At 44.6% G+C, this 16043-nt stretch overlaps 1 protein-coding gene across 1 annotated transcript in view; it reads left to right on the forward strand.

Annotated features, from left to right (window-relative positions):
* The window catches only part of LOC122556265 (kyphoscoliosis peptidase-like), a 131088-nt gene that overhangs the window by 77229 nt on the left and 37816 nt on the right, over positions 1 to 16043 (forward strand). The window contains exon 9 of the mRNA XM_087993199.1: positions 142 to 250. Within this exon, the coding sequence (XP_087849325.1) occupies positions 142 to 250 (109 nt within the window). The remainder of the gene's footprint in view (positions 1 to 141; positions 251 to 16043) is intronic.

Consider the following 16043-nt stretch of genomic DNA (forward strand, 5'->3'; position numbering starts at 1 on the left):
TCTTATAGATGACAGACTAAACGTTTTGTTCCGTTTTAACCAGTAATTGTAAAGTATATACAAATGCAAATTTTGATGAACCGAAGTTTGAATTAATTACAGTGATTTCATTTATCATTACATGTCTTTTTGCCCGAACAGATTCCTCCGAGGAGCACTGTGCAAAAACTTGTAAAAGAACTATTAGTATATGCAAGTACAGATCTGGAAAGAGTCCGAGCAATCTGGATCTGGATTTGTTGTCATATCGGTAAATATTCAGTTGGGCAAGGATTAAAATTCTGTGCACAAGTTGTTTGCATCACAACTGAAATGCCTTTAGGCACTGGGCTTACGTTATAATTAGAAGCAGCACAATATTCTTTACCCTCTCTCTAGTCTTTCCTATAAAAAATTACACTGCAGGAGGTTATGAACCATGAACCAACAATAAAGGCTTGTACGTATTTACATTGTGTCAGCAACATAGTAAAACTCCTCAGGGTGCTGTACCAGACTCTTGTTAAACATCTAGGAGTTATTAGGGGTTGGCTGAAAGTGTGTTGTAAAGGTTGTTTAAAGAGGAATATAGAGAGAGAGAGACACCAGGCTGGCAAGATTTAAAAATAAACAAAAGAGTTTTAATTCAAAAGCACTATATCTACTTATTTCACTTATCCATCCTATTTGTTCCATCATTTAAAAAAAACTCATCAGATTTGTCAAACATGATTTTGCTTTGACAAATTCTTCTGCATTTAGATTAGATTAGATTACTTACAATGTGGAAACAGGCCCTTCGGCCCAACAAATCCACACTGACCCGCCGAAGCGCAACCCACCCAGACCCATTCCCCTACATTTACCCCTTCACCTAACATTACGGGCAATTTAGCATGGCCAATTCACCTGACCTGCACATCTTTGGACTGTGGGAGGAAACCGGAGCGCCTGGAGGAAACCCACACAGATATGGGGAGACATGGGATGGCACGGTGGCACAGTGGTTAGCACTGCTGCCTCACAGCGCCAGAGACCCGGGTTCAATTCCCGCCTCAGGCGACTGACTGTGTGGAGTTTGCACGTTCTCCCCGTGTCTGCGTGGGTTTCCTCCGGGTGCTCCGGTTTCCTCCCACAGTCCAAAGATGTGCAGGTCAGGTGAATTGGCCATGCTAAATTGCCCATAGTGTTAGGTAAGGGGTAAATGTAGGGGTATGGGTGGGTTGCGGGTCGGTGTGGACTTGTTGGGCCGAAGGGCCTGTTTCCACACTGTAAGTAATCTAAAAAAAAATCTAAAACTGTGCAAGCTCCACACAGTCAGTCGCCTGAGGCGGGAATTGAACCCGGGTCTCTGGCGCTGTGAGGCAACAGTGCTAACCACTGTGCCACCGTGCCTCCCATACCACTGTGCCTCCCATTTCTGCTAATGATATGATTTTCTAAGTTACCTGATTCTATGGTCAGCATGGTAGATTCTAGTATTTTACCTGCAACTATTATCGTATTTTCCGGGTCCTTAAGGGGGAGGGGGAGCAGCCCGAAGTCGTGGTCCACATTGGCACCAACGACATAGGTAGGAGGAGTGACGAGGATGTTAGACAGGCTTTCAGGGAGCTAGTTTGGAAGCTCAGAGTTAGAACGAACAGAGTTGTTGTCTCTGGTTTGTTACCCGTGCCACGTGATAGAGAGTCGAGGAATAGGGAGAGAGAACAGTTAAATGCGTGGCTACAGGGACGGTGCAGGAGGGAGGGATTCCGTTATTTGGATAACTGGGGTTCTTTCTGGGGAAGGTGGGACCTCTATAAACAGGATGGTCTACACCTGAACCTGAGGGGCACCAGTACCCTTGGTGAGAGGTTTGCTAGTGCTCTTTGGGGGGGGTTTAAACTAACTCTGCAGGGGCATGGGAACCTAGACTGTAGCTTTAGGGTGCAGGACCTGGAGTTTAGGGAGGTTAGGAACATGGCATCAATCTTAAAGGAGGGTGCCTTTAAACAGGAAAGTGGCTTGAAGTGTGTATACTTCAATACAAGAAGTATACGAAATAAGGTAGGTGAACTTGCAGCGTGGGTTGGTACCTGGGACTTCGATGTTGTGGCTATTACGGAGACATGGCTAGAACAGGGACAGGATTGGCTGTTGCAGGTTCCAGGGTTTAAATGTTTTAGTAGGGTCAGAGGTGGGGGTAAAAGAGGGGGAGGTGTGGCATTGCTTGTCAAAGATCGTATTACAGCGGTGGAAAGGACGATGGATGAAGACTCGCCATCTGAGGTAGTTTGAGCTGAGGTTAGGAATAGGAAAGGTGAGGTCACCCTGTTAGGAGTTTTCTACAGGCCTCCTAATAGTCCTAGAGACGTAGAAGAAAGGATTGCGAGGATGATTCAGGAAAAGAGTGAAAGTAATAGGGTGGTTGTTATGGGGTCTTTAACTTTCCTGATATTGATTGGGAAAGCTATAGCTCTAGTTCGTTAGATGGGTCAGTGTTTGTCCAATGTGTGCAGGAGGGTTTCCTGACACAATATGTAGATAGGCCAACAAGAGGTGAGGCCATACTGGATTTGGTTCTGGGTAACGAACCAGGCCAGGTGTTAGAATTAGAGGTAGGTGAGCACTTTGGGGACAGTGACCACAATTCAGTGACTTTTACTCTAATTATGGAGAGGGATAAGTGTGCACTGCAGGGCAAGAGTTATAGCTGGGGGCAGGGAAATTATGATGCGATGAGGCATGACTTAGGATGTGTGGCTTGGAAAAGTAGGCTTCAAGGCAAGGGCATAATTGATATGTGGAGCTTGTTCAAGGAGCAACTATTGAGTGTCCTGGATAAGTATGTACCTGTCGGGCAAGGAGGAAAGGGTCATGTGAGGGAATCCCTTGTTAAATGGAAGAGGGCGGCCTATGTAAAGATGAGGCGTGAAGGTTCAATTGGGGCGATTGAGAGTTCTAAGGTAGCCAGGAAGGACCTGAAGAGAGAGCGAAGAGCAGCAAGGAGAGGACATGAAAGGTCCTTAGTCGGTAGGATTAGGGAAAATCCTAAGGCTTTCTATAGGTATGTCAGGAATAAAAGAATGACTAGGGTAGGAATAGGTCCAGTCAAGGATAGTAGTGGGAAGTTGCGTGTGGAGGCTGAAGAGATTGGGGAGAGACTGGATGAATACGTTTCATCAGTATTCACTCAGGAACAGGACATTGTTGCCGATGTGAATACTGAGTCATAATTAAGTAGAATGGATGGCTTTGAGGTATGTAGGGAAGAGGTGTTGGAAATTCTGGAAAGGGTGAAAATAGATAAGTTCCCTGGGCCTGATGGCATTTATCCTAGGATTCTCTGGGAAGCAAGGGAGGAGATTGCAGAGCTATTGGCCTTGATTTTTATGTCCTCGTTGTCTACAGGAATAGTGCCAGAAGACTGGAGGCTAAATGTGGTTCCCTTGTTCAAGAAGGGGAGTAGGGATAACCCTAGTAACTATAGGCCGGTGAGTCTCACTTCTGTTGTGGGCAAAGTCTTAGAGAGAATTGTAAGGGATAGGATTTATGAACATCTGGATAGGAATAATGTGATCAAGGATAGTCAGCATGGTTTTGTGAAGGGCAGGTCGTGCCTCACAAACCTTATTGAATTCTTTGAGAAAGTGACTAAGGAGGTGGATGAGGGGAAAGCGGTAGATGTGGTGTATATGGATTTTAGTAAGGCGTTTGATAAGGTTCCCCATGGTAGGCTACTGCAAAAAATACAGAGGTATGGCATTGAGGGTGAGTTGGAGGTTTGGATTAGGAATTGGCTGGCTGGAAGAAGACAGAGGGTAGTAGTTGATGGTAAAGGTTCATCTTGCAGTGCAGTTACTAGCGGTGTTCCGCAAGGATCTGTTTTGGGACCATTGCTGTTTGTCATTTTTATAAATGACGTGGAGGAGGGGCTAGAAGGTTGGGTGAGCAAGTTTGCGGATGATATGAAAGTCGGAGGAGTTGTTGACAGTGAGGAAGGATGTGGCAGGTTACAGCGGGATATCGATAAGCTGCAGAACTGGGCAGAAAGGTGGCAAATGGAGTTCAAAGTAGCTAAGTGTGAGATGATTCACTTTGGTAAGAGTAACAAAAAGATGGAGTACTGGGCCAATGGTCGGATACTTGGTAGTGTGAATGAGCAGAGGGATCTTGTTGTCCATGTACACAGATCTTTGAAAGTTGCCACCCAGGTAAATAGTGCGGTGAAGAAGGCATATGGCGTACTGGCTTTTATTGGTAGAGGAATTGAGTTCCGGAGTCCTGAGATCATGTTGCAGTTGTATAAGACTCTGGTGTGGCCGCATCTGGATTATTGTGTGCAGTTTTGGTTGCCATACTATAGGAAGGATGTGGAGGCACTGGAACGGGTGCAGAGGAGGTTTACCAGGATGTTGCCTGGTATGGTAGAAAGATTGTATGAGGAAAGGCTGAGGCACTTGGGGTTGTTTTCATTGGAGAAAAGAAGATTTAGGGGTGACTTGATAGAGGTGTACAAGGTGATTAGGAGTTTAGATAGGGTTGACCGTGAGAACCTTTTTCCACGTATGGAATCAGCTATTACAAGGGGGCATAGCTTTAAATTAAGGGGTGGTAGGTATAGGACAGATGTTAGGGGTAGGTTCTTTACTCAGCGAGTCATGAGTTCATGGAATGCCCTGCCAGTGGACTCTCCCTCTTTATGGGCATTTAAGCGGGCATTGGATAGGCATATGGAGGATAGTGGGCTAGTGTAGGTTAGGTGGACTTGGATTGGCGCAACATCGAGGGCCAAAGGGCCTGTACTGCGCTGTATTCTTCTATGTTCTATGTTCTATTAGATGAATGGGACTTTAGGACATAGAATGGTACAGCACAATACAGACCCTGCGGCCCTCGATGTTGTGCTGACCTTTTATCCTAACCTAAGGTCAAACTAACCAACATACACTTCATTTTACTATCATTCATGGGCCTATCCAAGAGTTGCTTAAATGTGCCTAGTGTATCTGACTCTACTACCACTGCTGGCAGTGCATTCCACGCACTCGCCATTCTCTGTGTAAAGAACTGACTTCTGACATCTCCCCTTAACCTTACCCCAATCACCTTAAAATTATGCCTCCTTGTGATAGCTATTTCTGCCCTGGGAAAAAGGTTCTAGATATCTTCTCAATCTATGCCTCTGATAATCTTGAAAACCTCTATTAAGTCACCTCTCATCCTCCTTCACTCCAGTGAGAAAAGCCTTAGCTTTATCAATCTTTTTTCATAAGACATGCCCTCCAGTCCAGGCAGCATCCTGGTAAATCTCCTCTGCACCTCTCTAAAGCTTCCACATCCTCCTTATAGTGAGGAAAACAGAACTGAACACAATACTCCAAGTGTGGTCTAACTAGGGCTCTACAAAGCTGCAGCATAACCTCACGGCTCTTAAACTCAATCTCCTTGCTAATGAAAGCCAATACACCATTCACCTTCTTAACAATCCTATTAACCTGGGTGGCAACTTTGAGGCATCTATGGACATAGAACATAGAACAATACAGCACAGAACAGGCCCTTCGGCCCACGATGTTGTGCCGAACTTCTAACCTAGATTAAGTACCCATCCATGTACCTATCCAAATGCCGCTTAAAGGTCGCCAATGATTCCGACTCTACCACTCCCACGGGCAGCGCATTCCATGCCCCCACCACTCTCTGGGTAAAGAACCCACCCCTGACATCTCCCCTATACCTTCCACCCTTCACCTTAAATTTATGTCCCCTTGTAACACTCTGTTGTACCCGGGGAAAAAGTTTCTGACTGTCTACTCTATCTATTCCTCTGATCATCTTATAAACCTCTATCAAGTCACCCCTCATCCTTCACCGTTCCAACGAGAAAAGGCCGAGAACTCTCAACCTATCCTCGTACGACTTCCTCTCCATTCCAGGCAACATCCTGGTAAATCTTCTCTGCACCCTCTCCAAAGCTTCCACATCTTTCCTAAAGTGAGGCGACCAGAACTGCACACAGTACTCCAACTGTGGCCTAACCAAAGTCCTGTACAGCTGCAACATCACTTCACGACTCTTGAATTCAATCCCTCTGCTAATGAACGATAATACTCCATAGGCCTTCTTACAAACTCTATCCACCTGAGTGGCAACCTTCAAAGATCTATGTACATAGACCCCAAGATCCCTCTGTTCCTCCACCTGACTAAGAACCCTACCATTAACCCTGTATTCTGCATTCTTATTTGTTCTTCCAAAATGGACAACCTCACACTTGGCAGGGTTGAACTCCATCTGCCACTCCTCAGCCCAGCTCTGCATCATATCTAAGTCCCTCTGCAGCCGACAACAGCCCTCCTCACTGTCCACAACTCCACCTATCTTCGTATCATCTGCAAATTTACTGACCCACCCTTCGACTCCCTCATCTAAGTCATTAATAAAAATTACAAACAGCAGAGGACCCAGAACTGATCCCTGCGGAACTCCACTTGTAACTGGGCTCCAGGCTGAATATTTACCATCTACCACCACTCTCTGCCTTCGACCGGTTAGCCAGTTTTCTATCCAATTGGCCAAATTTCCCTCTATCCCATGCCTCCTGACTTTCCGCATAAGCCTACCATGGGGAACCTTATCAAATGCCTTACTAAAATCCATGTACACTACATCCACTGCTCTTCCCTCATCCACATGCTTGGTCACCTCCTCGAAGAATTCAATAAGACTTGTAAGGCAAGACCTACCCTTCACAAATCCGTGCTGGCTGTCCCTAATCAAGCAGTGTCTTTCCAGATACTCATAAATCCTATCCCTCAGTACCCTTTCCATTACTTTGCCTACCACAGAAGTAAGACTAACAGGCCTGTAATTCCCGGGGTTATCCCTATTCCCTTTTTTGAACAGGGGCACAACATTCGCTACTCTCCAGTCCCCTGGTACCACCCCCTTTGCCAGTGAAGACGAGAAGATCATTGCCAACGGTACTGCAATTTCCTCTCTTGCTTCCCACATAATCCTAGGATATATCCCGTCAGGCCCGGGGGACTTGTCTATCCTCAAGTTGTTCAAAATGTCCAACACATCTTCCTTCCTAACAGGTATCTCTTCTAGCTTACCAGTCCATTTCACACTCTCCTCTTCTGCAATACGGTCCCTCTCGTTCGTAAATACTGAAGAGAAGTACTTGTTCAAGACCTCTCCTATCTCTTCCGACTCAATACACAGTCTCCCACTACTGTCCTTGATCGGACCTACCCTCGTTCTCGTCATTCTCAGGTTTCTCACATACGCATAAAATGCCTTGGGGTTATCCTTGATCCTATCCGCCAACGATTTTTCATGCCCTCTCTTAGCTCTCCTAATCCCTTTCTTCAGGTCCCTTCTGGCTATCCTGTATCCCTCCACTGCTCTGTCTGAATCCTGTTTCCTCAACCTTATGTAAGCCTCCTTCTTCCTCTTTACCAGACATTCAACCTCTCTCGTCAACCAAGGCTCCCTCACACGACCATTTCTTTCCTGCCTGATAGGTACATACATATCATGGACACGTCGTATCTGCTCTTTGAAAAAGTTCCACATTTCCACCACATCCTTCCCTGACAGCCTATGCTCCCAACGTATGCTCCTCAAATCCTGCCTTACAGCATCGTAATTTCCCTTCCCCCAATTATAAGATCTACCTTGTTGTGCGCACCTATCTCTCTCCATAACCAAGGTGAAAGTCACAGAATTGTGGTCACCATCACCAAAATGTTCACCCACTAACAAGCCCACCACTTGTCCCTAAGACCCCTCTGTTCCTCCACACTGGCAAGAATCCGGCCTTTAACCCTGTATTCTGCATTCAAATTCAACTTTTCAAAATGAATCATTTCACACTTTTCCACGTTGAATTCCATCTGCCACTTATCAGCCCAGTTCTGCATCCTGTCAATGTCCCGTTACAACCTACAACAGCCCTCCACACTATCCACAACTCCATCAACCTTTTTGTCATCGGCAAACGTACTAACCCACCCTTCCACTTCCTCATCTGAGTCATTTATAAAAATCACAAAGATCAGAGGTGCCAGAACTGATACCACTGGTCACCGAGCTCCAGGTTGAATACTTTCCATCTACTACCACACTCTGTCTTCTATGGGGCAGCCAATTCTCCATGTTTGATCTTTTTTATATCTTAAATGGTTGGTTTATGTTTGTTGCCTTCCAATCCCTGGAAACTGCCCCAGAATTGGAGCAATTCTGGAAATTCAAAACAAAAGCTCCTGCTGTATCTGCAGTTGCTTCCAGTAACGATCCAGGCCATTAGGATCAAAAGATTGGATTCCATTTATGTCCCCTGTGCTACTTCTTTACTCATACTGATGTTGCTAAGTTACTCATTCTCACTACACATTCTACATTATTTGAATCATAGCTTCATTATGGCACAGAAAGAGGCTATTCAGCCCATCTGTTCCATGTTCATTCTCTATGGAGTTACCCAATCAGTCCCATTTCTGGCATAACTCCAGAGTCCTGGCAATTTAATTGGCTTCTAAAGTCTATCTGTTCAGCCCTCAAACTATTTAATAAGATAATGACAAATCTGATTGTGGCTTCAACTCCACATTCCTGCCTATTCCAATACCATTTGATTCCCCTGTTAATCAAGAATCTATCTCAGCCCTTGAAATATTCAATGGCTGCACCCCTACTGCACTTTAGAGAAGAGAGCTACACAAACTCACCACCTTCTAAAAGAAGATATTACTCCTCATTTGAATCTTAAATGGAAACTCCCTTATCTTTAAGCTAAGTCTCTGCTTCCGGTTTCCCCACAAAAGGATACATCCTATCAGCATACACCTTCTCAAGTTTCCTTGGGATCTTTTTTATTTCAACAAGGTCAACTCTATTTTTCTAAACACTAATGGAAACAGGTCCAGCCTGTCCAATCATCCCTCCTGAAGTGATCCTTTCATCCCAGAGACTAGCCAAGTAAACTCTCTCCTAATACATTGAATCTATTTCTTAAATATGAACCTCAAACTGTATGCAGTATTTTAGTTGTGATCTCACCAATGCCTTGCATTATTGTAGTAAACCCTCCCCATATTCTATTTCCTTTCCAATAATTGACAATATTCCATTTACCTTCCTAATCGCTTGCTGTTCTTGCAATCTAACCTTACCTGATTCATTAAAACATGACTCTCTCCATAAAGATTGAGAATAATGATCCTGTTATTGTGCTCAATGTCTCTACTTAGGAAGATCAAAATCCCAAATGCTTTGCCAGCTAGTCTATGTGTCTTACCATCTTCAAAGATCACCTTCCAGTGTCTCTGTACCTATACAAACCTCTCATGTCCCTCTGCTAAAATGCACCATTTCACATCAAGAAGATGTATTTGGTGTGATGAGCTATACCAAGGTCCCAAATTACGCAACTTTCAAATAATGTACATAAAGTCTGGGGGTGAGAATAAAACAACAGAATTGCTTCTGCATTTTAACATTTTGCATAGCTATGCCAATTTTGAATTCCCAAAAAAAAAGACTTTCTCCCCCACTAACTGAGAATGATGCAAGAAAACCCTGAGCTATCTGAAAAAGGGCAGGATCCCATACTCTTCAGGCCTTGCTTAAGCCCTATTTGACTGGGCTTTGCTGAATCTCATCCCTTCCTCAGAGCTACTGGTGTTTTATTTTATATTGTGCCCCATTAATCTATTCAGGAGTATAGTCTAAAAAGCAGCAGGACAATCTGCACTGTGGTAGTTGAAGAAACTTGCTAAGCAGTGATGGGAGCAACACTGCTCAGGAGCTCTGAACTGACATGAGTCTCCTGGGAGAAATTGGCTTGTTGCTGATATATCCCCATCATTGACATTATCTCAATGCTGCTCAATGCTGTCATTCCTTTGATGCTGGGGAAGAAATTACTTCTAACAACTGACCTTAAAGATTAATGTTAGCTGTGTCAGGTGTCAGTCGTAGACTCAATATACTACAGTGATCCAAATAAGGGAGCAAATGGAAAGTTAGCACATGCTGGGAGAAACTAAATGTGGTATTTTTTAAAGGTCTATGTTTGGGAAAGGTCTCAACATTTCTTTTTCGGTAATTAGTACTTATGTGAAGTGAACATGAAGAATTTGTTTCTTGTGGTTTCTTAGTGGTGTGTCTTCTTGAACCACTGCAGTTGGTAGACCCACAATGCTGTAATGGAGGGGGTTCCTGGATTTTCACACTGTGACACTGAAGGAATAGTGACATAGTTCAAGGTCAGAATTGTATTCCTAAGCATCTGCAGTGTTGCAGATCACAAGTTTTGACATCTTTCAGTTACAGAGTTAGACATAAGATTTCCTCAGCAGGTAAGCTAATGATGTGTGCCTACAGCAATAGGTGAATCATCATCAATCTCCATGACCAAAGACAGTGCATTTATGACCATGAATCTCTGTTCAGAAAAACATGCACTACAAGTAGCATGAGCTTCTGCATTGTACTATTTTGGAGTTTGATTCATTCATAGAATGTAAGGGTGATTGGCTGGGCCAGCACTTACTGCAAATTCCTAACTGACTTCAAAAAGATGGTAGTGACCTACCTCCTTCAAACACTGCAGTGGGTAGATCTACAATGCTGTAATGGAGAGAGTTCCTGGATTTTCACTGAAGGAATAGTGGCATAGTTCAAGGTCAGAATTGTATTCCTAAACATCTGCTACCCTTGTCCTTTTCAGTGTTGCAGATCACAGGGTTTAGAAAATGGTGTCAAAAAGTCTTGGTGAGTTGTTGTAGACAGTTGTCAGTAGTTGACAGAGTCAATGTTTCAGGTTATAGATATCAAATAAACACACTGAACACATTTGGACCTTGAACGTTGCCATGAGAAACACCTGCAGCGATGTACTTGAGTTGAGATTACTGACCTCCAACAACCACAACCATCTTCGTTTGAGCCAGGTGTTATTCTGATCTGCAGAGAATTTTCCTCCTGGTACAGAATGACTCTAGTTTTGTTAGAGTTCCTTGATGTCACAGTTGGTTGAATGCAGCCTTGATGTGAAGTTTTGTCACTCTCACCTCACCTCAGGAATTCAGCTTGTTTGTCCATACTTGTACCAAGGCTGTAATGAGGTCAGGAGCTGAATGGCCCTGGTTAAACCCAAACTGGGCATCACTGAGCAGGTTATTCCTGCGCAGGTGTTGCTTGATAGCACTGCCGATGACACCTTGGGGCAATATGGTGGCTCAGTGGTTAGCACTACTGCATCACAATGCCAGGGACCCAGGTTCGACTCCACTCTCAGATGTCCATCTGTGTGGAGTTTGCACATTCTTCCTGTATCTGCATGGGTTTCTTCCAGGTGCTCTGGTTTCCTCCTACAATCCAAGAATTGCAGATTAGGGAGATTGGCCACGCAAAATTGTTTATAGTGTCCAGGGATGTGCAGACTATGTGGATTAGCCACGGCGGATGCAGCAGTAGTTCTGGGTGTGACTCGATGGGATGAATGGCTTGCTTCCACACTGTAGGGGTTCCATGATTCCATCACTTTGCTGATGATCGAGAATAGACTGACGGGGTGGTTATTAGCAGTAGTTGGATTTCTCCTGCTTTTTGTGTATAGTACATACCTGGGCAATCTGTTGGGTAGATGCAAAACCAGCACGTAGCTGTATTGGAGCGATTTGTCTAGGAATGTGACACACAAAGATTATTTGGAACACAAATCTTCACTATTATTGTCAGGATATTGTTAGAGTCTATAGCTATTGTTTTAACCATTTTGTGGTCAAGCGGGGTGAATTGAATTGGGAGAAGGAGGCTGAGGTGTATCATTACTTAGTACATCTGACTGAAAATTGTTAGGAATGCTTCAACATTGTCTTTGGCACTGATCCACAATCATTGTAGATTGGAATATTTGTGGAAGCTCTTCCTTGGGGTTAATTACCTGTTCATGACAGGATATAGCAGGGCAACAGAGCTACACTCTCTGAGACTATGTCTGTGATTTCTTACTTCTGTTTTGCAGTCTGACATTAATGTTTATTTTGTAGCTTTACTAGGTTGACACCTCACTTTCAGGTATGCCTGGTGCTGCTCTTGGCATGCCCTCCTGCATTGAACCATTGATCCCCTGGCTTGATGGTAATGGCAGGGTGGGGAGTGAGTTACAAATTGTCTTGAGGTGCCCTGAAAACTCCTGCAGAGATGTCCTTGAGCTGACATTACTGACCTCTAACAACCACAATCATCTTCCTTTGAGCCAGGTGTTATGTTGACCTGCAGAGAATTTTCCTCCTGGTTCTGTTCTGTTGATGGCCCAGAGCATGGCTATCGAGTTTTGACCTATTGGATTTGTTTGAAGTTTTATGTATCACATGGTAGTGTCACACATGCAATGGAAGGTATTCTTCATGTGAAGATGGGAATTCACCTCGGCACTCATGTCAACATTGTCAGGGGAAGATGCACCTTCAACAATTAGATTACTGTGTATCCAGTAAGTTTTATCGTCTTGATTATTGTCTCACCAATTGTCACAGCTCAGTCTAGTAGTAATATTCAACACCATCTTAGCTGCCTTGATCATAAATAGTGCAGTTGAGCCAATCTTGGTGATCCCACAGGCAGACTGCATTTTGTATCCTTTGTACACTCGTATTCTTTCCAACTCGTATTCAATACAGTAGAATACAGATTCATCAGTGGAAAGGGAAGATGTGGTAATCAGCAGGATTGCCCTCTTTAACTTGATGCCATGAGATTGTTTTGGGAGTTTTACATTACATTACATTACAGCATGGAAACAGGCCCTTCGGCCCAACAAGTCCACACTGACCCACCGAAGCGCAACCCGCCCATGCCCCTACATTTACCCCTTACCTAACACTACAGGCAATTTAGCATGGCCAATTCACCTGACCTGCACATCTTTGGACTGTGGGAGGAAACCGGAGCACCCGGAGGAAACCCACGCAGACACGGGGAGAACGTGCAAACTCCACACAGTCAGTCGCCTGAGGCGGGAATTGAACCCGGGTCTCAGGCGCTGTGAGGCAGCAGTGCTAATCACTGTGCCACCGTGCCGCCCCCGTCTGGAGTCAATGTTGAGGACTCCCAGGACGACTCACTCCTGCCTATGTACCACTGTGCCTCCACCTCTGCTGGGTCTGTCCTCCTGGTTGGATAGGACATATCCAGTTTTGGTGGTGTCTGGGGCATTGTCTGGAAGATATGATCCCATAAATATGACTCTGTCAGGTTGTTGCTTGCCTCACCTATGAGACAGCTCTCCCACTGTTAGTAAGAAGGACTTTGGATTGGGTGTGCTGTTCTCTCTCAATAATTACACTGATGTTAAGTGGCCTGTCTGCTCTTATTCTCATTTTGTGTGTCACAACATGATCTCATTGAATGCTGGGCAAACTCAAGGGGCAAAATGATGTTGCTTCTGCTCCTGAGTAGTGGTTTGGTACATCTAGGTGGTTTGCTGAGTCATATCAGGGGACTGTTATGATTCAATTACATTGCAGTTGATCTGAATTCACATGTTGGCCTGATCAGGTAAGGACAAGCCTGACATGGACAGCCAGAGTCAGGTGGATTGTCCGTGAAAACATAGGCCACATCCCAGTTTAAAGTTATGAGAGAGAACAAAAGAAACCCCAGTTGATAATTGACGCAGGATGAGTCCCGTTTGAACATAGAACAGAGAACAATACAGCACAGAACAGGCCCTTCGGCCCACGATGTTGTGCCGAATATTTGTCCTAGCTTAAGCACCCATCCATGTACCTATCCAATTGCCGCTTAGAGGTGAGAGCACATCCACCTCTGAAGGCTGCTATTCCATCAAATATTCAGTCCCTTGCGCAGGGGGACCTAGAGTCAGGGGGTGTAGAGTCAGTGTGGATAGAGCTTCGAAATACTAAGGGTAAAAAGACCCTCTTGGGAGTCATCTACAGGCCCCCAAACAGTAGTCTGGATGTCGGATGTAAGTTAAATCAGGAGCTGAAATTGGCCTGTCGCAAAGATGTCACTACAGTTGTTATGGGGGATTTTAACATGCAGGTAGACTGGGAGAATCAGGATGGTATTGGGCCTCAAGAAAGAGACTTTGTGAAGTGCCTCAGAGATGGATTCTTAGAGCAGCTGGTGCTGGAGCCGACCAGGGAGAAGGCAATTCTGGATCTGGTATTGTGTAACGAACCAGAATTGGTCAGAGACCTCGAAGTGAAGGAGCCATTGGGAAGTAGTGACCATAATACAATAAGCCTCAATCTGCAATTTGAGAGGGAGAGGGTACAATCGGAAGTGACAGTACTTCTGTTAAATAAAGGGAATTATGGAGCTATGAGGGAGGAGCTGGCCAAAGTTCAATGGTGCAATACCTTAGCAGGGATGACCGTGGAGGAACAATGGCGGATATTTCTGTGTATAATGCAGAAGTTGCAGGATCAGTTCATTCCTAAAAGGAAGAAAGATCCCAGGAGGAGGCATGGGCGGCCGTGGCTGACGAGGGAAGTAAAGAAACATATAAAGTTAAAAGAGAAAAAGTATAACATAGCTAAGATAAGTGGGAAAACTGAGGACCGGGAAGCTTTTAAAGAGCAACAGAGGATTACTAAGAAGGAAATACGCAGAGGAAAAATGAGGTACGAAGGTAAACTGGCCAAGGAGGATAGTAAAAGCTTTTTTAGGTTTGTGCAAGGCAAAAAAATGGTTAGGACAAAAATTGGGCCCTTGAAGACAGAAACAGGGGAATATATTACTAGGAACAAGAAATGGCAGAGGAATTAAATGGGTACTTCAGATCTGTGTTCACTGGGAAAGACACAAGCAATCTCCCTGAGGTAACAGTGGCTGAAGGACCTGAACTTAAGGGAATTTATATTTTCCAGGATTTGGTGTTGGAGAGACTGTTAGGTCTGAAGGTTGATAAGTCTCCGGGGCCTGATGGTCTGCATCCCAGGGTACTGAAGGAGGTGGCTCGGGAAATCGTGGATGCATTGGTGATTATTTTCCAGAGTTCAATAGATTCGGGGTCGGTTCCTGAGGATTGGAGGGTGGCTAATGTTATACCACTTTTTAAGAAAGGTGGGAGAGAGAAAGCAGGAAATTATAGACCAGTTAGTCTGACCTCAGTGGTGGGAAAGATGCTGAGTTTATTATAAAGGATGAAATTACTGCACATCTGGATAGTAGTAACAGGATAGGACAGAGTCAGCATGGAGGGGAAATCATGCTTGACTAATCTTCTTGAATTTTTTGAGGATGTAACTATGAAGTTGGATGAGGGAAATCCAGTAGATGTAGTGTACCTGGACTTTCAGAAAGCTTTTGATAAAGTCCCACACAGGAGGTTAGTGAGTAAAACTAGGGCGCATGGTATTGGGGGCAAAGTACTAGATTGGATTGAAAATTGGTTGGCTAATAGGAAACAAAGGGTGGTGATAAACGGCTCCATTTCGGAATGGCAGGCAGTGACCAGTGGGGTACAGCAGGGATCCGTGCTGGGACTGCAGCTTTTTACAATATATGTTAATGATTTAGAAGATGGTATCAGCAATGACATTAGCAAATTTGCTGATGATACAAAGCTGGGTGGCAGAGTGAAATGTGATGAGGATGTTAGGAGATTACAGGGTGACCTGGACAAGTTAGGTGAGTGGGCAGATGCATGGCAGATGCAGTTTAATGTGGATAAATGTATGGTTATCCACTTTGCTAGCAAGAACAGGAAGGCAGACTACTACCTCAATGGAATCAATTTATGTAAAGGGGCAGTACAGAGAGATCTTGATGTTCTTGTACACCAGTCAATGAAGGCAAGCATGCAGGTACAGCAGGTAGTGAAGAAGGCTAACAGCATGCTGGCCTTCATAACAAGAGGAATTGAGTATAGAAGCAAAGAGGTGCTTCTGCAGCTGTACAGGGCCCTGGTGAGACCACACCTGGAGTACTGTGTGCAGTTCTGGTCTCCAAATTTGAGAAAAGACATTCTGGCTATTGAGGGAGTGCAGCGTAGGTTCACGAGGTCAATTCCTGGAATGGCAGGATTACCTTACACT

The sequence above is a fragment of the Chiloscyllium plagiosum genome, unplaced genomic scaffold, assembly GCF_037043375.1.
Source record: "Chiloscyllium plagiosum isolate Xiang-an unplaced genomic scaffold, Cpla_swu_hap1 HiC_scaffold_13, whole genome shotgun sequence".
Classification (NCBI taxonomy): Eukaryota; Metazoa; Chordata; class Chondrichthyes; order Orectolobiformes; family Hemiscylliidae; genus Chiloscyllium; species Chiloscyllium plagiosum.